Source organism: Pipistrellus kuhlii, unplaced genomic scaffold (genome assembly GCF_014108245.1).
Source record: "Pipistrellus kuhlii isolate mPipKuh1 unplaced genomic scaffold, mPipKuh1.p scaffold_m20_p_4, whole genome shotgun sequence".
In the NCBI taxonomy this organism is placed as follows: Eukaryota; Metazoa; Chordata; class Mammalia; order Chiroptera; family Vespertilionidae; genus Pipistrellus; species Pipistrellus kuhlii.
In genome coordinates this window covers 37,857,030-37,882,812 of record NW_023425540.1, presented here as the reverse complement: position 1 = coordinate 37,882,812, position 25,783 = coordinate 37,857,030, and the positions used below count along the sequence as shown (strand labels likewise).

Below are 25,783 nucleotides of genomic sequence, written 5' to 3'. Positions count from 1 at the left end.
AAAGTAATGTTTTACACTATGAACGTTGTTATAAAACACAGCCAAGGTAAACATTTTGGCTGTTTCTAAGCTCCAAAGCCCTCCCTTCATCACTGTGCTCTCGGTGGAGCTACCACTCTGTCCTTAAGATTACCCAAATCCTTTTACTTACACTTTAGTCAACCAGTACCCCTTCTGCCGGTAAATCGACTTCCCAAAAAGTTTGGTTCCCAGATTTCAAAAATATTCTAATTAGATGGATTTAAAGGGAAGCAGTATTTTAAACAAGTACTGTATTGTCTGTACTAGATGGTCTGCAAGATATGTTTTGAGGAACACTGCTATAAAGATGTTCCTACAGGAGAGAGGATGCAGTGACCTCATTCTTAAAAAAGCAGAGCTGAAGAAGAGTTTATGACACTCCTGCTCTCTTGGTGTACAATCAGCTAATTTGTCTTTATTGTTGCTTTAAAAACTGCTTCATTCTCCCTTCTTTTTATCCCTCCTGTCAGGTATTTATTATAATGCAAGCGTTTTCTTTGCATAGTGATGTATGTTTCTCTTGACTTCATTTCCAATTGCCTCATTATGCCTGACATAACTTTGTAAACTTGACTTAAGAATTTTCCTGACATGACAAATCATAAATGTGACTGGATCATGCCAATATGAAGTCCAGTGTTCAGCCCAAAAGAATTGCCTAATTTTGCCTGATACTCTGCGTCAATGAATGTCACTGTATAAACCATCAGTGCCACTGTATAGACACTAGGACCAGGCTCCTTTCTTCCACAAATTATCTGGTTCCATCCTTTGCAAAGGAAAACAATCACATTTGTTCCCACCAGCAGGACAGCCCCCCTGTGCACTGTGAAGAGAGAAACATTGCAGCAGGAATCCCCACTGTAAGCCCACTCCCCTTGGCTGTGGTACCTCTTCCCTCCATCCCTGGATTCCTGGTGCCTTTCTGCCCTTTCTTTGAAAGGAAAGATCTTACAAACATATTCAAATTAAACTTTTAAAATAACAGAGAAAACTTAATGTTATCTCTCCCCAAGTAGATACACGTTCAAATTTTAAAATAACAAAACAATTCTGTATTTGTGGAATTTTAGGCATCTACAGTTTGGGGAAAGGAGGGCCTGGGGAACAGAGGGAGCTGACCTGCAGGGCTTGATTCATGGGTGTGATGTTTTACATTGCTCACATCCACACGGGGCCTTTTCCATGCTCATCCCTGTGCTACAGGTCCAGTCAGCTCATTACCGTCTTTCTTACCAACATTGGTACATTTTATATACTCGGATTATTTCTTTTTTTCCTTCAAATATATTTTTGTGCATTTTTCCTGCTCACTTTTGCTTGTGGGCAAAATACTTTTTCAGGAATAGAGTTTTCTTAGAGTTTAGAATTATCTTCAAAACTCTGGACAGTGGTACAATATTGTCTTGTCTCCTCTTTCTCCAATTTTGCAATGACAAAGAAAAGATCATTATGACATTGTTTAGACTTTGCCATTAGTACTGAAGTCCTCTAACTGTCTTATGCTGGCAGCCTCTCCTCCAAATAAATGTTGAACAAATGTTTAAATAATTGCAATTGAAGGGAAAACTAGACTGTTCGCTGGCCCTGAGCACCCACATGTTTTGGTCCAATCCTGCTGATCTGTGGGTCTCCAGGCCACTGACCCAATATGCAGTCCATGGGAGGAACAGGAAGAAGCTGGCTGGCTGCTGTGTGGGAAAATCATCAGTATTGGTAGACACATTTATTTTTTTAGAAGGTCATCTGTGGCCCTGCCTTCAGCCACAGTGCCTTGTAGGACTGAGTAGATGACTGCACTCCAAGCCCTCGGATATGTCTGGGAGCGGGCTCAGGGAGAGAGGCCTGCTGAGAGTTAAAAGGGGTCTGGAATCCATCATCTTAGATCGGTGTTAGATGTGGTGACACTTAAAAATGACTTTTTATTTCAGGATTTTGGGCTCGTGAAATTGGTAAAATGGTTGGACTAGAACATCCTCTCATTCCGGTTCAGCATCAGTATGTTGTTACTTCGACTATCCCTGAAGTAAAAGCTTTGAAACGAGAACTCCCTGTGCTCCGTGACCTGGAAGGCTCCTACTACCTCCGGCAGGAAAGGGATGGGCTCCTGTTTGGTCCGTATGAAAGTCAGGAGAAAATGCAACTTCAGGACTCCTGGGTCACCAGTGGAGTCCCTCCAGGTAAGTGTAGCCAGTGGAAGTGTGAGCATAGCAGGCATGTATGTTTTATCTCCCCCGTGGCTGAGGGCTGGCCACAGAACAAGATGATGCCATAACACTAAACTATTGGATATCTGGGATATTGGGGGTGAGGGGTTTGAGGTAACTTCTGTTCTCCTCTCCCTTTGAATAATCACGGCAGGGAGTAAGGAAAGATAGAAGAGGCAGGTGGTGGTGAAGCTGAAGAAACACGCTCCCCGCTGCTTTGGAAGTCTCTAGGTAATTTTTACCTGCCCATGCCCACCTCCAGCATCCCTGCTCTTTCCTCACTCCCCCTTCTGCTGTGTCTAGTGTCTAGATTTAGCTGCTACTGTGCTTTGACAGTTGGAAACAGGACAGATATCAGAGACAGGATATCCAGCCTGCTGAGAAAGGAAGCCTTGGAGCCTGTCATAGAGCATGTAGGTTACGACTACACACTGAAGCCAACCTACTGCATCAGGTGACGAGGAAAAGGCTCAGGCCTCTGTGCTAAACAGGAGGCACTACTGTTTCTCTTTCAAGTTTGGGAGGGAAAAGGACCTCTTTCTGGTATTCATGGGACATTTCCACAGAGCCGGGCTAAAGATTGGGTCAATGAAAGAGGTAGTTCAGGTCTTAATCTATAAAAGAAGTCAAAATGTCACCGCGACACAATTATTATAATGTGAAATGGAGGGATTTATACTTTTTAGAATTATACTTTGATAAGCTACTTGAGGCAGGGACTGAATTCCTCCCTACTGTTCTTCAAAGAGTGCTTCTGCCCATGGCACAAGTGATCCCTAAACTGCCTTCAACAGAGGTTGGGCCAGTTAGTTACCTAAGGGTTTAGTTTTACTGATTTGCTGTGTACATTTGCACCTGAGCAGAATAGCTCCTGACCCCGAGGGATGGCTGGTCTGCCGCCTGGGAGCCTCCCTCTTGGTTCTGCTCCATGCTGGCAGCCTCTCCGCCAAATAATTGTTGAACAAATGTTTTAGTAATTGCAGTTGGAGGGAAAACCAGACTGTTCACTAGCCCTGAGCACCCACATGTTTTGGTCCAATCCTGCTGATCTGTGGGTCTCCAGGCCACTGACCCAACATGCAGTCCATGGGACGAACAGGAAGAAGCTGGCTAGCTGCTGTGTGGGCAAATCATCAGTATTGGTGGACACATTTATTTTTTTAGAAGGTCATCTGTGGCCCTGCCTTCAGCCACAGTGCCTTGTAGGACTGAGTAGATGACTGCACTCCAAGCCCTCAGATATGTCTGGGAGTAGGCTCAGGGAGAGAGGCCTCTGTGCCATTCCTCCCCTGCTGAGACTTAAAAGGGATGTAGAATCCATCATCTTAAATCCCAGAGTAGTTTTCCACTTAACTCAGTGTCCTGGCATGGCTTACTAAACTCCCATTTGCCCTCACCTGGGCAGATAAAGCAGATTTTTTGGTTAGTTGAAGGATAAAAGGTCTCTCTTAACAAACCAAATAATCGCTGCTTATTTTTTAAAATTGTGATTGGATTAAATACTGCAAACTGTTATCATGTATAAATTTAAATTTTCTATTAATTAAAAAAGTTAACTTTCATTATCTTACTGTGTTAAGAAATAACGTTATTGTTCTTAATAATATAGTGTTTACCCATCTGTTAATAGTGATTGTCAAGTTTAGACTTAAAAAGAAAAAGAAGAGCCTGGCCAGCACGGATCACTGGTTGAGTGTTGACCCATGAACCAGAAAGTCTCCAGTTCCTGGTGGGGGCACATACCTGGGTTGCAGGCTCAATCCCCAGTAGGAGAAGGCCGATTGATGTTTCTTTCTCATCAATGTTTCTAGCTCTCTATCCCTCTAAAATCAATTTAAAAAAACCATTTATTATTGTATTATTGTATCATATATAATTAAAATATATATTAAAACCAGAGGGAATCCTTCCTAACAGGCCATCCTGAATTGTATCCCAGTTCAGAGATTTAAATCACATTAGAGAACTTGTCCTTGAAGCTGTGCATCCTGATCAATGGTGTGTCCTTTCAGGGTTTGGGAAGGAACTCTTTGAGTCAGATCTGGACCGGATCATGGAACACGTCGAAGCTGCCATGGAAATGGTTCCGGTCTTGAAGAAGGCTGACATCATCAATATTGTCAACGGTCCTATCACCTATTCCCCTGACATTCTGCCTATGGTGGGTCCCCATCAAGGGCTCAGAAACTACTGGGTGGCTATTGGCTTTGGGTGAGTATCTCCATGTAATTCAACCTGTACTCCAAAGTCTTGTCCCATAATCTCAGGCCAAAAGAGGAATGGGGGAAAGGAACAGAGCATTTTCCCTTTCATGACCAATGGAATGGGAGTAATAAAAAAATGTTAGTCTTAAATGGTTTCATCACTTGTATAGCTTTTAAAGATTTGCACATAGAAAGGCAATGATTTCCTGGAACTTTCTCTTTGCATATTTTCTGCCATTTCCATTATTTGGGTCTCTTTAGGGCAGTTTGCCCCAACTTACAAGGATGTTTTTATAATACAATGTGACACAGATAATACAAAAAAATCAAATGTATAACATATCTGATGCTGTTTTCACCATAATTCATGTTTGTCCAACATGATTTGCTTTTTCTTGTCAACTGGGCATCCTCTGTTGTTACAACAGCCACCATGTATTGCTTGCCTACTATGATCCCTCCATCTATATCACATTATTTGCCTCCATCTATATCACATGTGCTTTTAAATGCCACGTCAATTCATTCTTCATCAACACTATAAAGAAAGTGAGCACATAAAGAAAATGAGAAGATTAAAGCTCAGGGTGGTTGCACAACTTGCCCAAGGTCCTACAGCTAGGAGTGGCAGAATAAAAATCATACCCAGATCTCCTTATTCTATGCTTTTAGCTACTAAAACAGGGCCTTTCAATAGAAGTTTCATAACACTTAGTTATGTGGCATTTTACATATAAATTGGTGATGGTTAGAAAGTGGACATTATTAAAAGTTTTACTTTTTAAAAAGAAATTAGATTTGATTCAGGATTATCCCCTAATACTATCACTCTGCCCCATTTGTTTGCTCATGAGCATTGCTGAGAGGGAACGAATTTGATGGTATAGCAATGAGACCAGAGGAAACCGAAGTACAAACCTGGCTATGCTTAAGGAGTCTGCCAGGGATGTGAGTTCTGTCACGTGTGTCTTGGCTGAAAAAAAGATAGAGAACCATCAAAGTCAAGTCCAATAAGAGGGAGTATACACTGTGGTTAGATGACTGAATTTTTATACTGAATCTGCCCTTTACTGTTGTGTGACCTTATTTCACACCTATGTGTGGATAGATTTTCTCGCTGGCAAAATAGTTGCTAAAGAATTAATCAGTTGATACATGTTAGATGGAAACAATGCCTGGAAAATGGTAAGCACTTTCAATAAATGTCAGTAAAAGTTTATACAGTTTCAAATCTTGTATACAGTACCTCTAGCTCTCAAAGATGGCAACTGTTGCCGAAACCGGTTTGGCTCAGTGGTAGAGCGTCGGTCTGCAGACTGAAAGGTCCCAGGTTCGATTCCGGTCAAGAGCATGTACATTGGTTGCGGGCACATCCCCGGTAGGGGGAGTGCAAGAGGCAGCTGGTCGATGTTTCTCTCTCATCGATGATTTCTAGCTCTCTACCTCTCTCCCTTCCTCTCTGTAAAATATCAATAAAATATATTTAAAAAAAAAAAAGATGGCGACTGTTGTATTGCATACATTGGACCTGGGTAAGTGAATAAACATTTTAAGCATGTCTTTCATAATTATTTTAAGTACATATTTAATAATTTTTCTTGCTTTCGTAAAACTTAAATTGTTTGTGGATAATTTGGATGGCCTTTCTTCTTAAACCTATTGCTGAGTTTTTATTCTGCTGGAGAAATAGCCTTCTAACACATTTAGGCACTTGCTTTTATCAAATAACAAACCTGATAAAAGTTAATTGGCATTTCCAGTCTTTGCTAAGTTCCTCCCAAATACTTAGAACCTGGCTGTTAAGGTGGTGTGATCTGAGTCCTGTAATTTCTTGCATGTAGAGGTCTGCTCATGAAGGTCCTTTTCGTGGTCATCTCTCCATAGCCCCTGCTCAGTCAGTTCCCCAGAAGCCTCTCTTAAATCACAGATGAACCCACAGTAAAGTCCTTCATTAGGCGAGAGTGAGTGTGAAGAGCTAGACACAGCCAACATTAAATTATGATTCCTCCATCTAGATCACAAAATTTGCCATAATCGTGTTCTTGGTTTTAAAGGATCTTCATATGGAAATAAAAAACAAGCCCATCTTCTACATCAAGTGACCCATTAGTTACAAAATACAGGAGCCAGTCTTCCTTTCTGCCTCCTCCCCATAGGTCCCAGGGTGAGTGCCTCTTGTGTGAATGCTTCTAAGATAATGGCCCAAGATCCTAGCACTGAACTAAATTGGTCCAAGAAGAGATGAGCATCCCACTCCACAGTGTACAAGTTTCTGCAAATCTCCAATCAGGATAATCACAGCTCAATAGGGATGGTTAAGTATCAACTACATCTGCCTATGGCTTCCTTCAGCCCATTTTCCTAAAGTGAGCATCCTTACTAGCTAAGAGTTGCAGGCCACTCTGCATGTATTTATCTCTTGAAACTGGAAACAAACTAGCTACAAAGTTAGCTGCATTTCACTTGGATGCCTAAATATGTTTTCTTTTTGAGGAAAAAAAATATAATAGCCTAAAGATTATGAATAGCACAGAACACCCCCATTTTAAGGTCCTATAAAATACTTGGACATGTTTTGTTGTTTGAAAATAACACGTGTCAGTAACAGCATATATATTTCTGTATTTGAAAGATATGGCATCATCCACGCCGGCGGGATAGGGAAATACCTCAGTGACTGGATCCTGCATGGAGAGCCTCCTTTTGACCTAATAGAATTGGATCCCAATCGATATGGCAAATGGACGACCACTCAGTACACTGAGGCCAAAGCAAGAGAGTCGTATGGATTCAACAATATTGGTAAAGTGCAAATTCACTGTGTCTACAAAGTGTGTACAAAATGGACTCACAGCGCCTCTGACCCTAGATGCTTTTTGTTCCGTGCATTTTGGTGGGAGTGGTTGGGGAGTCTGGAAAGTGTTGTGCCTCTAAAATGCAACAAGAAATCTATATTCATGTATATACTTCATGTGTGGAGTGCGTCAGTGATTTTCGGCTTTAAATTCATTTTGACGTTCCCCTTTGATGATCAATGTAAAAATGACAGCATTGTGGGTTTTGTTTTACATCAGTTTAATACAGGTATATACTTTTGGATTTTAAGTACCGTTTCCCATTTTGTGAATCCCTTCAAAGTATTTGCTCGCTTTGGTTTTATGCTGTTAAAGTCCTGGATTTCCTTTTTCAGTTGGGTACCCTAAAGAAGAACGGTTTGCTGGGAGGCCGACTCAGCGAGTCAGTGGGCTTTACAAAACCCTAGAGTCTAAATGTTCCATGGGATTTCACGCGGGCTGGGAACAGCCACACTGGTTCTACAGACCGGGTCAGGACACCGGGTACAGGTAAGTAAATGACTTGACCTGCCTGGGGTTCTGACTGCAGAATGCAATATCAGAGGTGGGATGGAGGGACATCAGTGCCGATTCCCCTCCCACCCCATCGTTCCGCCTCATTCCTACAACATTTACTTTCTGGCAGTGGAGCCATTAGTCTATCCCACATGACACTGGCCCACCTGTAAGACCCATTTGGCCACACGAGCCCTACACCAACCTCCGCTTGGCATTTCCCGGGAGCTCAGAGGGACCTTCTCACCCGCTCTAAATCCTCACATGCCATCGGTTGGCTCCTAAAGGTTTGTCGTCCCAGCTTAGGATGCCTGGTTGAGTCACATAGTATGGATATAGTATGGAAGTATGGGTCTTCTAGTTAGCAAGGAATAGCTCAAAGCAATTACCTCCCAGTGTGTGTACACCAAGTCATGTAAATTGTATGCATTGTTGATAAAGGAGGAGAAAGGATCATTTACTTAGCATTTAAGGTTAATCTAAAACCTAAAGGCTGTCACTAAAACAATTCTGTGAACTCCTCTAAAGTTGTTGCTTTTGTTTTACTTGGATTACATGTCATCACTGTACTTGGGATTTATAGTGATTACTTTTTTTTTTTCCTCATGAGAATTCATAACCCAAGAGAAGAAAAATAGCAAATCTAGAAATTAAGTTACTTTTTTTTAATTGTGTATTTAAAAACAGTTTTGATGTCCACTTTAACACCAAACCTAAATGGTGCAAAATATAGTAGAGGGCTAGTTGTTGATTACTTTATTTGGGCTCCCCAGGCAGCCAGTCTAGATTATCTGGGGGCAAAATGTTGGTTTTGTTTTCCCTAAATGACTCAGATAAATGCCAGATCTATTCTTGACCTTGTACTGTTTGGATCTGGCTTGTTTCTTTTACTAATTTAATAATTAAACTACTGAAAACTCATTTTGCAGACTAAGCCTGCTCTGAAGTTAAAATACCACATTAGGAGTTCACTTCATCAAGTGGAAGGGACCCTGCATAATGAATCAGAGACCTTTGTTCCAGGCCAGCTCCGTCAGTAAATAAGGCAAAGCCTTGGAATTCATGTTTTGTCTTTTGTCTAAGAAATGAAGATGTTGGATCAGATCCTTGCCTAGTCCAGGTGTAGAGCCTGTGAATGCAAAATATGGCCCCACTGAGACCTGCTGTGTCAGAAGCTGTGTTTTAATAAGTGCAATGATTTTTTTATTAAATTATTATCTGTATACATATTTTACCATTGCCTAAGTGCAATGATTTTATTTGCATTAATGTTTGAGGAGTGCTGGACAAGATAGCTCCACCCCCATATGTTTTGAATTAGGTAAAAAAAATTAGCATTTTTAAAATGCTCCTTAGATGACAAGAGATTGATTGAATTCTATGCTCTCTTCCAGATTTTAAAGCCCACATGTCCTATCTTATTTTCTAGTTAATAAATAATTTATTCACTATGAAATGGGTTAAAAGGGACATATGAGTAGCTTTAAAAAAATCAAATTTCAACATAAACACATGATTTGCAGAGCAGAATTTCAGGTTGCATTTTTTTTCCAAATAGGATTTACTAGATGAATATGGTTAATTAAAATATTCTTATTCTGTAATTTTCTAAAAATGTATGACAGTTGTTTTATGACAAACTTTGTGTTTCAGGCCAAGTTTTCGCCGCACAAACTGGTTTGAGCCGGTCGGCTCTGAATATAAACAAGTTATGCAAAGAGTAGGGGTGATTGACCTGTCACCATTTGGCAAGTTTAACATCAAAGGCCAAGATTCTACTAGATTGTTGGACCATCTCTTTGCAAATGTCATTCCAAAGGTAGATAAGCTTAAAATGGTACAAGGTTCAAGATTGTAGCCTGTTTAACTCTATCCTCTCATTTAAAGCAAAAAAATAGAAACCCCCCAATATGTTATTTTAGCCCACTATTTTGAACACTAGAACTCTTTTTAATTTAAACTTTTATTGAATGAGTTATCATCCAAGAATGTTATGAACTTTTTTTTTAACATATTTTATTGATTTTTTTTACAGATAGGAAGAGAGAGAGATAGAGAGCTAGAAACGTCTATGAGAGAGAAACATCGAACAGCTGCTTCCTGCACACCCTCTACTGAGGATGTGCCTGCATGCCCTTGACCGGAATTGAACCTGGGACCTTTCAGTCAGTAGACCCATGCTCTACCACTGAGCCAAACTGGTTTCGACCGAACTTTTCTTAATTGTGTCAATAGGAACTACAACTTTGACTGAAGTATAATTTTTAAGACAAATAATTATAATTTAAACTGAGAACTTCAAAATTAATCTTGGACTTAAGTTTGTAAATAATTCATACCAATCATATAAATGATAAGATTTGCAAGTTTTTCATTGTTGACACTCACATTTTTATTTCCATGTTGGTTTAAAAGGGATACATAAGTTTTTTGTTTCATCCTGAGATAATTTTAAATTCTCTTGTGCAGGTGGGTTTTACAAATATAAGTCACATGTTAACACCAAAAGGTCGAGTGTATGCTGAGCTGACTGTATCTCACCAGTCTCCTGGGGAGTTTCTATTAATAACTGGTTCTGGATCAGAACTTCATGATCTTAGGTAAGTGTGCACCTAGTAAGATAATTGTATATGGATTAAACATTGACTCAATCTTAAACTGAGTTTTTCTTTCACCAGTAGTCGAAAGTACAACTTTAATTCTTAAACCTTGTTGATTCAAATAAACTTCATGGCTATACCAAAATTATTTAAAGTGAGGGACCCTGTCTCCACCCCCTTCCAAAAGGGAATTCCTGTACTGGTCCTAATAATATCAACTCCTATTTATGGACATCATCATTGTGTCAGAACGCTTTTTACATATTTATATTAATTAACTCTCTTAATAGATATGCATTTGCATGGTATATACTGTTCCCATTTTCAGATGAGGAAACTGAAGTTTGCATTAAAGTAACTTGCTGAAGCCAGTCTTTCTTATTCTGATGCCCACATTGAGTACAGGAAGCTGCCTCCCTGGGTTATCTTCTTCCTTTTTCATGCTTTGTGCTCTCTGGTCCACAGTTGGCTTTAGATTGTTGACCTGTCAGGTTGATCCTTCACATGAATCTTTAGAATTTTGAATATTATTGTTTACTAAATGTCAGACTAGCAATGAATAGGCATAAAAATTGGGCAGGAGAAACTTGATGCTGACAGATTCTCACTCTAGTTATAAAATGCTGCAAAATAGATCCTCTTATCCAGGATGTATTGGGAGCCATTTTGGTAACAATCGACCTGTGGAGTTCTAGGGACACTCAATAAGTCATAAACAAACTCTATAACCAGGTTCCAATAACTCATCAGGACAGAAATTGAAAATAGTCTTTAGAGTTTTTATATTTTCCTTGCGATTGTCAGAGTAATTCTGTGTCTGATGGCAGGCCCATTATTGACTTTTGGCAGCATGAATGTGCCTTCTGTGTACAGGTATTAGAGAAAATTTGGGTTTAAATTAATTTTTCAAGATTGAGTCATTAGTTTAAATACAATAGGGCTGTCACTATTCGAAGTAATTGTGTGCCAGAACTCATTTCAATTGAAGGATCCTTCTGTACTGTGAAAAATTACCCTCAGCTTATATAAGCAGGTGGTTTACAGAGAATCACTTAACATGTCTGGGACTCAGATTCCTCAACTTTAAAAATTAGGTGATTATATGAAATGACACCCTGGAGACTTCCTGGTAATTCTAGACATCAAGTATGTCTTCAGAGAAATAATATGTTACCAACATGCATTATTCAAGCAAGATTTAACACAACGTTTATGACTCAAATGCAGATGGATTGAAGAAGAGGCAGTCAAAGGTGGATATGATGTTGAAATTAAAAACATAACTGATGAGCTTGGAGTCCTTGGGGTTGCAGGGCCACACGCGAGAAAGGTCCTTCAGAAACTGACCTCTGAAGATCTTAGTGATGATGTCTTCAAGTTTCTTCAAACCAAGTCTTTAAAGGTTTCCAACATTCCTGTCACTGCTATTAGGATATCTTATACTGGTAAGAATCAGAAAATAATTTAGAGTAAAATTTAAAAGAAGCTACCAAAAATGGTCTCTCTCTCATCAGTATAATTTTGGAGAAAGATTTCTCCTGCCCAACTTTTGTGACAATTCTGTCTCTGCACTTTTAGCCTGAGGGATCATTCCACAAGTTTCAAATTGTTCTATAGCTGCCTACCACTTGTAAGGGTGTATGAAGGATGGGAAGATGATGGCTGCTGGAACAGCTGGAAGGGTGGACAGAATATTTAGGTGGACAGACTCTATCTGGGATCATTCAAGATGGTTCCCATAGAGACCATGTTGAATGTATCAGGCACCTCTCTTGCAGCATTCCTGTTTTCCATCTTTCTTTCTAGGCCCTTAGTGTATTGAGGAAGTCTTCATATAGTACCTCACCTCGTACATAGTAGGTATTCAGCACAGAGTTGGATGGATTTTCTTCAGCTCCCCATTGGTGCTCCGGGCTCACATCTGACTTCCTCATTTTCACAGAAGGAGCACTTGGTGCCCAGGCATTTGTTCAAGTGCATGCTGCTCTTGCTCTAGTGGTGTCCTGGAAGGCACATCACCACTGGCCCTCAACATTGGGGAATAAGGAGAACACACAGTCCCTGACATCTGTGTACCTCACCCGCCCCTCCACCGCTTCCACCTAACCTTGGCAAAGTGGTGACCAGAGTAAAGCACGAGCAGAATGAAAAATAAGCAGACTGGGCTGGGCTTCATTTCCTTTGGTTTTTGCCTATAGCTCTAATGGTGAAAGAAATGACAAAGTGGGAAAGAAAGAGGGAGTAGGAGGAATGAAGAGACTGTGACTGTCCCACAATGAACACCATTTGAATAAATGTCAATTGGCTATTTTTTTTTTTTTAAGTCTTGTGATTTTGGGGCAAGGAGTTGAGTGTAGAGTTTCCTAAACCTTGAACCTCCCCTTATCTGGATAAACTATGCCATGCTAATTGCTCAATATCATGAGGCCGGGCAAGGGTCAAGATGAACTCCTCCTGCACCATAGTCTTTCTACGTCATGTGAAGCGGTGTCCTGGATACCGCCCTCTCAGTGAGAGACAGGATTGGGCAGGAATTTTGCAGTAGGTTTTTGTTGCCTTTTTTTTTTTTTTTTTTTTTTTAAATGAACTGTTCTTTCAAAACTCAGCAATGTCTATGTTGCACAAATGGCATCTCTCCACTTATTTATGTGTTTTAGCTGATGTATACTATACCTTGTGACCATTATTCTTACTCTGAGGTGGCACTTGTGGGTTTCTTTTAGGTGAGCTGGGTTGGGAGCTGTACCACAGACGAGAAGATTCTGCGGCGCTGTATAACGCCATCATGGATGCAGGCCAGGAGGAGGGAATTGACAATTTTGGCACATATGCCATGAATGCCTTAAGATTGGAGAAAGCTTTCAGAGCCTGGGGGTCCGAGGTTTGAAATGCCAGATCTTCTTAAAATGTTGTTTATCATATCTGATTTTTATAAAAGGGCTATTTTTATTTTTATCATTCTTTTCTTTATTTTTATAAGGACTAGTTTTAACTGCCTTAACATGGGCTCTGACTGTAAGAGAAGTTATGTATTATTAGGCAACTTTATTTAATTAGAGGAAGAGGTTTTTCTTTCCAATTTCCCAGTTGAAAGTTTAGTGTAATTATGATGTAATGTTTATTCTGCCTAATTCCTCCTCTTGGCAAAGAGCCCTGGACACTGTCTCTGACTGTGTGTGGAGCTGTAGCTGCTCTGAGGGAGCCTGCCTACCCCCCACAATAGGAGGACCACCTTTTAAATTTCCTCTCCTCTTCCTCCTCCTCCCTTTCTCCTCCTCCTCCTCCTCCTCCTCCTCCTCTGCCATGCTGCCCATTCTCATTTTCTTCTTAGCCTGTTCCTTTTGGGGAAATAACAACAAACAGTTTTTTTCTGAAGAGCACAGTTGATGGTCTAGGTCTAGCCTACTTCTATCATTGATAATGGGAACTAAGGATTTCCATTGTATCGTTACACACCATTTTCATATGCATAATGTCATGTACCTTCTCAGTTCTCCTGATTACTGCTGATTCTTGGACAAGGGGTTGGGGCTCAGGGTATCCCCATTCTGCACCCAATCACACTAAGGAGCAGTAAGCAATGTTGTCCAGGTTACATGAAGTGGCCAAACTATGGTTTAAATCTTTTCTCCTATTATCTCCAGCATGGCAGGCTATCTCTGGACCCCTTAATTTTTTCAGATTCCTAGTTGTTTCCTTGGAAGACATTGAGGTTTTAGGCTTGAGAAGTGAGATGAGGAATAGACGTAAAGGGTGTACATTAGAGAGGACTCTCTTGGGTCTGAATTTATCCTCCAGCACACATGTGGCCTTGACTCTCCAGGGCTTCTGTACTTTTCTATAAAATAGAGATAATCTTTCTCCTACAGAATTATAGATATTAGTCTATAAAGTGCCTAGCATATAATAGAATGAATTCAACTGAGAGCAAAGGGGGTTGGGAAGCCCAGGCAGGGCCCCCTGGGCAGTTAAACTACGGGCAGAAGCAAGTGGGCTTTGAGGTGGGGAGGGCAGCCTCCTGGAGCCTGTAAGAAGGGCCGTGGGGCAGGTGGGCATTTTGCAGGAGAGAGGTACTATCAAGGGGTTCCCAGTCTACAACCAGGGCCTTAGATAAGGATGCAGCAGGGAGAGTCCCCACACTGCTCCCCAAGGAATGAAGCCACAGAAGCAGTCCTTGGAGTCCAACATTTCTCCACCTCCCTCCACCCTCCTGCCTTTTATTATCTTCTGCCTTCTCTGGGAACCATCCTCTTAACTTTTCTCCATCCCAGGTCCTTGATTTCCCAGCAGTGCCAGCACGCCCTCTAGTGGTATCATGGCAGTAAATATTCTGGTCTTTGTTTTAATCCCTCCCCCACTCTGGGGAGAAATTCTAAAACTTTGAGCCGATAAAAAAAATAATTAATTCAAATTAATTAGAAAATATGAGACCACATTTTATATAATGTGAAACCAGCTTGTATTACACATTTGATTTAGGTTTGTGCTGATGTCGTTTTTCTTAAAAGTTTGCCTACTTTTTATGAGGTTTAGACAAGTTCTCTTAGAGCAAAAGAGATAAACACCAACAGAATAAATAAACAGGCAAGAACATTAACTTCAGGCTTAGTCTCCAGAAGTTGTGTTAGCTTTGACTGGAAGTATACTGTAATAACTCAGCTGCATTAGAAAAGATTGAGGCCCATCTCCGTCCAGCCTGCAGGCTCCGGATCCAGGAGCCATCCCTGGCGGCTCATCCTAGCAAGCAGTCACCACGTAGAGGAGACAACGTAAGGAATCCATCTTATTACCAGTGGCATTTAAATATTTATGAGTTCTGATGCATGGATCTTCAAAGAAGGCAGAGAACATAGGGGCAGGTTGGGCAGATTTGAAGACAGACTAAAACAGTAGCTGGAAAGATAATGGTGAAGAAAACAGTTGGATCCTGCTCTCACAGAACTTGAAGTTTAGTGAGGAAGATGAAACCAAAGAAGCAAGGAACTGTTCAGTGTGAAGACCTGTTTGAGATGCGGTGGTGCCAGGAAGGCCTTAGTTTCCTGCCTTCAGCCCATGCAATTGGACGGCTACAGCTTTCATACTCTCATACATGACTGTTGTGACTCTCCACCATGCTGCCCTGTTTGCCTCATATCAGTGACACCGGCACAGTAGCTCCAGAACAATGCTTGTCTGTTAAATTTCACCACAGTTTTATGCGTTTCTGCCATTTATGTTCATTATAAGCAAGTTCATGCTCTGAATTTCTAAGGGGAGTTTATCAGCCTTGGACTGGGATTGCTGAGCTGTTTAGGACTTTCTGTTGCGGCAGACTTCCAGAGAACCACCTTTTTTTGCTGCACACGTGTGTGGAGCAGTGCTGCCTTTGGTATAGGCTCTCTGTGTATGCTTGTTCAGACCGTCGTTTCCTACCAAATGCAGCCACAAATTCATGGCAAACAAGTCTTCTGGCTCACACTACTACTGGTCATCTGGCATGGAGCATGCTGACTTGCTCACCACTTTTGTAGTGGCAGTTTGGGCTCAGATGTAACACAGAAACTCCACTGGAACCTTAAAAACGCAGGTGATGATCACTACTCAGCAGAATGGTCTAGGCACGTGGTCGGCAAACTCATTAGTCAACAGAGCCAAGTATCAACAGTACAACGACTGAAATTTCTTTTGAGAGCCACATTTTTTAAACTTCTTCTAATGCCACTTCTTCAAAACATACTCACCCAGGCCATGGTATTTTGTGAAAGAGCCACACTCAAGGGGCCAAAGAGCCACTGGTGGCTCATGAGCCGCAGTTTGCCAGTCACAGGTCTAGGTTATTCCTCCTTTGGTTTTCTTCCTGACTTACATCCCTGATTTTCAGAAAATTTGTTTACTGGTGGAAGCCAATTTACATGGATTAATCCTCTAGGACAGGGGTGGGGAACCTTTTGTTTTTCTAAAGGCCATTGGATATTTGTATCATTCCCAGGCCATACAAAATTATCAGCTTAAAAATTAGCCTGCTGTATTTCGTCAAACACTTAACTCACCCTTAATGCCTTGGCAGGGTCAAACCAAACGATTTGCAGGCCTTATATGGCCCATTGGCCAGTCCTGCTCTATACATTACTCCTTGTCCTATTAACAATGAATGAATACATCTACTTTCAGGAAGTGTATGATGAAAGGATAAAATAGTCCTGAGGTGATTATGATTCTCAGGGATTGGGAAAATATTCATAAGTTACTTCTTCTGTTCTGAAATTTTGAACCAATTAATCAAGGCTGACAGTGACATTGATGGGTCCTGATAACCAAGAAACCTGAATTAAACCATTTTATAAATTATTTTAAAGGATATCTTTAAGAGGATCAAGTGAAACATTTATGCCTATATTCTTTTTTAATCCCAGAAAATAAAACCAAAAGTATCTATATCTATATCTATATCTAATCTCTCTCTCTCTCTCCATATATATACATAATTGAGAGTCCTCGTTTGCTTTTTGCTTTTCTCTTTTCCTGAATTCCATAAAAATCATTTTTCTACCATCTGCTTTCCCCTCTACTTATCCTGAATCCCGGCTAATTGTAAGATAAGCAAGTTACTTTCATAACTTTTCAAAACCTAATTATGCAAAATTATTACATGAAAGCCTTGTTTATGGAAGGAACATCATGTTGTGGCATCACTCAGCTATTTATTGTAATAAAAGTCATGAAAACAAACTGAATTTTAGTTTCTACTTTGCTATTGAAATAACTGAAAGGCTACATTTGAATTTTAGATTTTAAAAATCACTTTAAATAGTTAATCACAGTAAATAATTATCCTTTTTCAGAATTTATATTTAAAATAAAAAAGTATTCTCTTTCCAAAATAACAACACGAAAACAAAGAAACAAAACCAGGAAAGTTACTGAAATTATTTGCACTCATCTAATATTTAAAATGTGTGCTTCTCTTTTAGATGAACTGCGATACAAACCCCTTGGAAGCTGGTTTGGAATATTTTGTAAAGCTCAATAAGGTATGTTTACATTCCAAAGTGCGCTTGAAGTAAATCTTAAAATTATGCGGTTTCATGACAGAACCTTGCTTTAAAATTTAACCAAATGTGATTATAGGACAAATGAGTTGAACAGAAATGCTAAGCATTGCTTAAGTGCGTCATATTAAGCTATCTCAAAATCTGATGTCAGGTCAAACTATTGCCATGTGCTTGTCGAGGTAAGATAGCTGAATCCAGCAACTTCAAAGACTCAGTCTACATTCTAAGAAAAAGATTAGTCAGGATCGGATGTCAGCAGACATCCTTGAAAAACCTGGAGACTTGTGCAGCCGCACATCAGCAGTCAAACATGCTGATGAATGGGCTGTCATTGGTGCTCACAGCACGAAGCAGCCTCGCCTCAGCACATCTGTCCATCTGCTTCTAAGCATCTTTGTATGTAACTGCAACATTTGAGTATAAGCCAATGACACATTTCAAATGTGTTCAGCATAAAAATAGGTATTTACTGAGAAGCCAATACAGGCCCAAAGAAGCAAAACTGATACTGACATTCTAAAGGGAACCCCTGTATCAGTGGTTTTCAAAGTGCATTTAGCAGACAGATCACATGAGCAGCATTTGGGAGTTTGAGAGGAAGGCAATCACTTGGGTTCCGTACCAGACGTACTAAATCAGACTCTCTGTGGGTCAGGCCAAGAAAACTGGTTTACCAAACTGCAGGGGGCTCTGGTGCACCTATAGTTTGAGAAGTACCACCACCTTACTTAAATATTGTGGAAAAACATATCGAGGACAATTTATTACAGCTTAGCTTAGCTATATAAGCCCTATAAAATATATGTATGAGGTTATCCCATTGTTTGGATGGAATGTTGTGTCCCTCCCTAATTTGTGTGTTAAAGCCCTTAATCCCCATAATGCCATTTGGAGGTGGGGACCTTGTGAGGTCATTAGGTTTAGGAGATCCTGAGGTGGGGCCGCCATGTTGGAATTCATGTTCTTATAAGAGAAAAAGAGCCTGGAAGCCCCCTCTCTGTACATGTAAGGACACAGCGAGAAGGCCAGGGAGAGGACATTTACAGGGAGACTGGATTGACCGGCACCTTGATCTTCCCAGCCTCCAAAACTGTGAAAATCAATTCCTGTTGCTGAAGCCATCCAATCTGTGGGGCTTCATTGTAGCAGCTTAAGCTGACTCACACAACCATTGAGCAGTGTTTTGGTCACTCTGAGAACTTGATAGAGTTGCAGTTAGGCTGTAGGTTGGAATTGCAGCTTCTGCTGCTGTTTGGGATACTAGTGAGAATTCCAATAAGAAGCTGTTCTGCCTTAGGTGCTAATAAGCTAAATTAAAGGCTATTCCCCATCCTATGGGAATATGGGAACACATGCATATGAATCAGGCTAAGGACCTTTTTTAAAAGGATCTTTATTGTTGAGATTGTTACAGATGTTCCTTTTTCCTTCCCTGTGTCCCCCTCTACCTGGTTTCCACCCCACCCCAGGCCTTTGCCACCCTATTGTCTGTGTCCATAGGTACTGCATATATGATTGTAAAATCTTTGTTTAATCTCTTCATGCCACCTCAACCCCCTTCCTCTGAGAATTATCAGTCTGTTCCACTTCCTTACCTCTGATTCTTTTTATTCACTGGTTTTTTCTATTCATTAGATTTCTTTTTTGTTTATTTTATTTTTAGATTAAATTGTTGATAGGTATGCGTTTGTTGCCATTTGTTGTTCATATATTTTTTTTAAAATCTTTTTCTTCTTCTTCCTCTTCTTAAAGAATACCCTTCAACATTTCATTTAATACTGGTTTGGTGGTGATGAACTCCTTTAGCTTTTTCTTATCTATGAAGCTCTTTACCTGACCTTCAATTCTAAATGATAGCTTTGCTGGGTAGAGTAATCTTGGTTGTAGATCCGTGCTATTCATCACTCTGAATATTTCTTGCCACTCCCTTCTGGCCTGCATGGATTCTGTTGAGAAATCAGCAGACAAGTCATATGGGTTGCCCTGATAGTTAGCTATCTCCTTTTTCTTGATGCTTTTAAGATTCTCTCTTTGTCTTTAGCCCTTGGCATTTTAATTAATCAATTAATTAATTAATTTTTTTATTTTTAAAATATATTTTTATTGATTTCAGAGAGAAAGTGAAAGGGAAAGATAGAAACATCAATGATGAGAGAGAATCATGAATCAGCTGCCTCCTGCACAACCCCTACTGGGTATCAAGCCTGCAACCCAGCATGTGCCCTTGACTGGAATCAAACTTGGGACCCTGTAGTCTGCAGGCTGATGCTCTGTGTCCACTGAGCCAAACCAGCTAGGGCAGCCCTTATCATCTTAATTATGATGTGTCTTGGTGTGATCCTCTTTGGCTTTCTTTTGTGTGGGACCCTCTATACTTCCTGGACTTGTAAATCTATTTCTTTCACCAAATAAGGAAAGTTTTCTATCATTATTTCTTCAAACAGGTCCTCAATGTCTTGCTCTCTCTCCTCTTCTGGCACCCCAACAGTGAAAATGTTGGTATGCTTGAAGTTGTCCCAGAGGCTCCTTATACCATCCTAACATTTTTGGATTTTTTTCTTTTGGTTCTTCTGGTTGGTTTTTTTTTTGCTTCCTCACATTTCAAATTGTTGATTTGATACTCAGAATCCTCCACTCCACTGTTGAATTCTTGCATATTATTCTTTATTTCAGTAAGTGTATGCTTAATTTCTAACTGGCCCTTTTCCATTTTTTTGGAGGTCTCTAGAAGATTCCTGAGTATTCTTATAATCATGGTTTTGAACTCTATAACCAGTAGTCTCCTCTCTTCCATTTCTTTCATTTGCAACATGCCTCCCGGTCTCTGCATTTTGGCTGCGTCCCTGTGTTTTTTTCTATTGAACAGAGCTGCTATGTCTCCGTGAGTTGGTAGAGTGGCCTTGTGTAGTAGGTGTTCTATAGGGCCCAGTGGTTCAGCCTCCTCAGTCACCTGAGCTGGGAGCTCTAAGTGCACCCCTTTGTGGGCTGTGAGCACAGTCTTATTATAGTTGAGACTTGATTGCTATTAGTGTCACTGGAAGGAATTGACCTCCAGGCCAATTGGCTTTGAGGACCAGCTACAGCTATAGTGAGAGAGCTGCTATGCAGGAGATAACCCTATGAACTTGCTTCAGTGGGGCTTTGGTTCTCACTGCATCTGCCCCTTGAGTGTGTTGCTTATGGATGTAAAGTTATAATCTGGTATGGTCTGACACTGACTACTGAGTACACTGGCTCTTGGGTCTCCAGGGAGTGCAAAGTCAGCCACTCCCTGGGTTCACCCAGCAGAAGCTCAGAGAGATCTGCTGATTCCTCCTCTTTGTATCAGGTTTGAAAGTGCCCAGACGAGGCCCAGCTATGAAGCAAGGCAGGCTGGTGCTGGTGCCAAGTCTTGGGCCTTTTATTGATAAATTTGGACTCCCTTATCCAGCTGCAGCTTGTTTGAGAGATTTTACCCTATGCAAGGAAAGGCCATTCATATGTAAAAGCTACTGCACACAGCTTAGGTGGAATTGTAAATTGGATGAGGCTGGGTTTTTAGGGATCAACCAGGATGAAGCAAACAAATGGCTGCCAATCAGCCCTGCAACAAGGGAGGTCCCAGCATAGAAACAATGATCCTTGTGAGTACCTCCCTCTGGGAGAAGGCCCCGTCCCCACTTCCATGTTCCTGCCCTAGTGTCAGACAATCCAGTTCCTCCTTATATGTGTGTGTGTTCCCCAGAGCCTCGCCCTGGTGCTGGAGCTCAGAGGAGGCAGGACCTGGTAAGTTCAGTTCAGTTCATGGTGTCGGCCTTTTAAGAGGAACAGCTGGGTCTCTAGCAGCCTCTGTGTCACTGAGCCCCAGCACTGGTTTTTACAGCCTGTAGTTCTTACTGCTGGTAGGGACTTCTTTTCCCAGTTCTGGGACCCTGAGCTGGGGGTCTGGTGTGGGGCTGGGACCCCTTGCTCCTCTGGGCAGTCTCCATAGAGATGACCTCCCTTCGGATTAAAAAAGCAACACACATGGGTGCTGGATCAGCTCATTCCATGCCTATGTACCTCCTACCAGTCTCAGTGTGCTTCGTTCTTTACTGCTCTACTTGTAGGAATTCCATTCAGCCAGCTTTCTGGCAGTTCTGGATTATGGTGGTTCTGTATTTTAGTTGTAATTTTGATGTGGTTGTGGGAGGTTGCAAATACAGACGTGTACTTATGCCGCCATCTTCCGAGATCCGAGCCTGAGGAATTTTTTAATGCCCTGCATCAGTTCCCCAATTCTGAGCTAAGACATTAACATAAACATGTATATTTACAGTATTAGATTTTAGGAAAAAGAGCCTCCTCCGAAAGGGTTTTAAAGGGACTATCTTTTTGTGCATATTCCCCTTGACTTTTATTTTTATGACGGACCATCTGCCTCCAGACCAGAGAAAGCAGGTGCTTGGAATTTAAGCAGACCCTAGCAGCAGATTGAGCCTCTGCTCACAGAATTTAAAATATGAATAAAAATGGCCTGGCTCTTGAAAGCACTAAAGTTCCGTTGTTGGTCACCATTAGATAAACAGATAACTCTCTCTTTCACTTCAGTGTTTGGGTATTACTGTTTGGGAATAAGGCACAGATAAATTATCTCTTTGTATTGAAAATTGGTTTTAGAACTCCCTTTATGGTTATTAACAGGTGTGGATTGCATATTTATTAGTTTCTCTAAAATTATTTTAATAACTAAAGCCCAGCTCAGAACTAAGTTAGTTTAACAGATAATGATTTTGATTTAGGGTGTGTTTTTATTGTTGCTCCTCATTCTGGTGTCACAAAGTTCATTTCTAATGCTTTCATTGGGTGAAGGTCCATGTAGCACAAGGACCTGGACCTCCCTGAGCCTGTCTTCTTCAGTTATGTTGACTCAGGTGGTCAGTGGGTATCACCCTAGCCATATTGATGTTTGCTCATTTCTAAACAGATGAATAGGTTGAATCAACTTTGTTTAGATCCTACATACTTGATTTTATTGCTGTTTACTTTATTGCCCTTCACAGATGTTGTTTTTTTTTTTGGGGGGGGGGGTTATTTGTTTGTTTTTACACATGGAAGGCAAGGTCTCAATACTCGAGTACTCAAGTAAGTTGTAATCTTTCCACTGGTAGAGAGCCTTGCCTTCCATGTGTAAAAACACAATTATCAGTAAAACCAGTAAAATCAGCAGTAAAACCAGGTATGTTTCCCTGGAGAATTCTCTGCTTGGCCCTTAAGCATTTACACAAGGACCATATACGCCATAATAATGAGAAAAATGTAGAGATGTCACAGTGGCGAGGGCCTCTGAAGATCCCTCAGTCCCACTTCCTCATTTGAGGACAAGGACACTAAAGCACAGAGAGGCAAAGACAACTACTGTCAGTAGGGTCAGCCCAGGTTGAACTCTGACCTCATTGTAGTGCTTTCTCACCCATCACTTTTCCCAGCAAGGTCCTTTCCCATGACAAGTGTATCAGCCTTGAATAACTGCCCAGGAATTCCTTTTCCTGGGAATATATATTATAGAACTATACTTCACTAATTAAAATCCCCCATAGTCATCTTTTGTTATAACAAATTCTGTGTTTTATGGTAGGATCAGAATAGCTGCTTTGCCCATTTTAAGAAGGAAAAAGTGGACTGAGGAGATGGATCATTAGGCTTCATTAGAGTGAACTGAAATCTTGTCAAAATTAGTATAAAAGTAGGGAAAGAAAAATGGAATATGGAAAGAAATCTTGGATGGCCAAGGAAGATGGTGTGACAGTACTTTCCTTCCTTCCTTCTTTGAGTTGTTTGAGCTTCAGTTCCCCCATGGCATTGGCTTAACTAAAGTAGGTAAACATGTGCACACAATTCACGCATCTGGCCAACATTTATTAAGTTTCATTTATTAAACCCCTTGATAGGCCACAGGTCTAAAAGTTACAGCTATAGCTCCTGGGTGCTCTCAGACCTCGTGAAGCTTGAAACACATGGTATTTCAGGAACTAATGTTATAGGAAACATTCTTAACATTAATTGTGAAAATACCGTATGGCCTGCAGGAGGAGTTCAGCTGAACAAAACAGTGCCATCTTGTGGAGAGTGAGCACAAGGCCTGGAAAGCAAGTGTTAACCAGAACTGTGATGCAGGTGAAAATAAAGAATGCTTGTATGTACTTTGAAATTTCCTCAGCTAAAACCCCTGTGCCTGAAACAACTCATATTATTGTTCTTATTGGTGTTACATTTGTTCCAAAAGAAGTAACTTTTTTTGGGAAAATCTGTTTGTTTTTTTAAAATTTGGAAATGGAAAAATGCATTCATCAAGAGCAAAAGGAAAATCATCTGCCTTAAAATGGAGTTATATGTATTCTCGGAATTACTGAAGCTTTGTTCATTTCTGGAGAACCTCAGCCAAGAGTCACAGGGATTCAAGTACTAAGTGTAACGTGTTTAAGCAGATCACAATATTTTTTCTGTAAAACCCCTTTTTTCTCTCCCTGTCTTTTCCTCTCTTGGGTTTCTAACCAGAGAAATGGAATGAGATGTAATACATATTAATCACAAATTAGAAGACAATGTTAATTCTAGAAAATGCAGGGTCTCTGTTTGTAGAAAAATTATTTAAAGCATAACTATTCATGAAGCAAAATAAAACAAAAACTGATATTGTAGCAAAGAGCTTGTCACCAGCCCTACAATATCCCTAAGTATTCAATAAATATTAGCACTTTAAAAAACATCAAAATGGAAATAAATCATGTTGACAGACAACAGGTTAGAAAGGAATTTTTAATATGCTATAGTGGTAAAAGTACCCAACTCTATTGGGGATATTTTAGGTAAGTAGGAGTAGGAATTGAGGAGGCAGAAAATTTTCAGTGTTTCTCAGTCTTGACTGTGTGTTAGAATCATTAGGAGTATGATTCTTTTAAATTATATGATGATTTTTTTCCTAGTTGCAAACTATATTTGCCACCGTGCTCCCCCAGTAAATGGAATTATAATTAGAGGCTTGGTGCATGAAATTCATGCATGGGGGGGGGGTCCCCCTCAGCTCAATCTGGAACCCTCTCCAATCTGGAACCCCTCAGGGGATGTCCAACTGCTGGTTTAGGCCCGATCCCCAGTTGAACCGACAGTTGAACATTCCTCTCATAATCCAGGACCACTGGCTCCTAACTGCTCACCTATCTGTCTGCCTTATTGCCCTTAACTGCCCCTGACCCCCCCCCCCCCGCCCCCCTCCAGCCTGATCATTCCTAATGGTCTCTGTCTGCCAGCCTGGTTGCCTCCAACTCTCCCCTGTGCTGGCCTAGTCTCCCCCAGTTGCCCCCCTCCTGCTGGCCTTGTTGCCCCTCACTGCCCCCCTCTGCTGGCCTGGTCGCCCCAGGCAGCATGCTGTTTGATCATTTGGTCATCTATCATTAACCCCCTGCCAGCCTGGTCGCTCAACACAGCCTGCTGTTCGGTAGTTACTTGAAGGCATCCTGACCAATTTGCATATTACCCTTTTATTAGTTTAGTATAGATGATATTGCAAAGAAGCAACCAGCATTCTGCACACTATGTTTATCAGCACATTCTTTTATTTTTAAAATTTATTTAATTTGCTTATACCCTTCACCTTTTCACCTAGTTTTCCAGTTCCCCTCCCCTCTGACAGTCTGCTCTCTGTATCTATGAGTCTGTTTCTATTTTGTTTGTTAGTTTATTTTGTTCATTAGATTCTACATATAAATGAAATCATATGGTGCTTGTCTTTCTCTGACTGGCTTATTTCGCTTAGCATACTTTCCAGGTCCACCCATGTTGTCACAAAGGGCAAGATTTCCTTCTTTTTATAGATGAGTAGTATTCCAGCTTTTTTTATCCACTCATCAATTGATGGCACTAGGTCTGCTTCCAAATCTTGGCTATTGTAAATAGTGGTACAGTGAACAGAGGGGTGCATATATTCTTTCAAATTAGTGTTTTGGGTTTCCTCCAGTATATTGCCAGAAATGGAATTGCTGGGTCATAAGGCAGTTTCACTTTTAATTTTTTTGAGGAAACTCCATACTGCTTCCCACAGTATCTGCGCTAGGCTGCATTCCCACCAGCAGTGCACGAGGGTTTCTTTTGCTCCACATCCTTGCCAACATTTGTTGTTTGTTGATTTATTGATAATAGCCATCTGACAGGTATAAGGTGATATCTCACTGTGGTTTTAATGTGCATTTCTCTAGTGATTAGTGACATTAAGCATCTTTTCATATGTCTATTGGGCATCGGTATGTCCTCTTTGGAGAAGTGTGTACTCAAGTCATTTACCATTTTTTAATTGGATTGTCTGTTGTTGTTTTTTTGGTGTTGAGTTTTATAAGTTCTTTGTAAATTTTGGAT

At 40.7% G+C, this 25,783-nt stretch overlaps 1 protein-coding gene and 1 pseudogene across 2 annotated transcripts in view; both read left to right on the top strand.

Moving 5' to 3' along the window:
• The window catches only part of DMGDH (dimethylglycine dehydrogenase), a 51,100-nt gene that overhangs the window by 13,252 nt on the left and 12,065 nt on the right, over positions 1-25,783 (top strand). For both annotated transcript variants that reach the window (XM_045571660.1, XM_036409937.2), the window contains exons 6-14: positions 1,953-2,201; positions 4,241-4,439; positions 7,065-7,234; positions 7,623-7,776; positions 9,436-9,601; positions 10,252-10,382; positions 11,610-11,827; positions 13,106-13,263; positions 17,333-17,392. In XM_045571660.1, coding sequence (XP_045427616.1) covers positions 1,953-2,201; positions 4,241-4,439; positions 7,065-7,234; positions 7,623-7,776; positions 9,436-9,601; positions 10,252-10,382; positions 11,610-11,827; positions 13,106-13,263; positions 17,333-17,392 — 1,505 coding nt within the window. The remainder of the gene's footprint in view (positions 1-1,952; positions 2,202-4,240; positions 4,440-7,064; positions 7,235-7,622; positions 7,777-9,435; positions 9,602-10,251; positions 10,383-11,609; positions 11,828-13,105; positions 13,264-17,332; positions 17,393-25,783) is intronic.
• Positions 14,734-16,483, top strand: LOC123651209 (annotated as a pseudogene).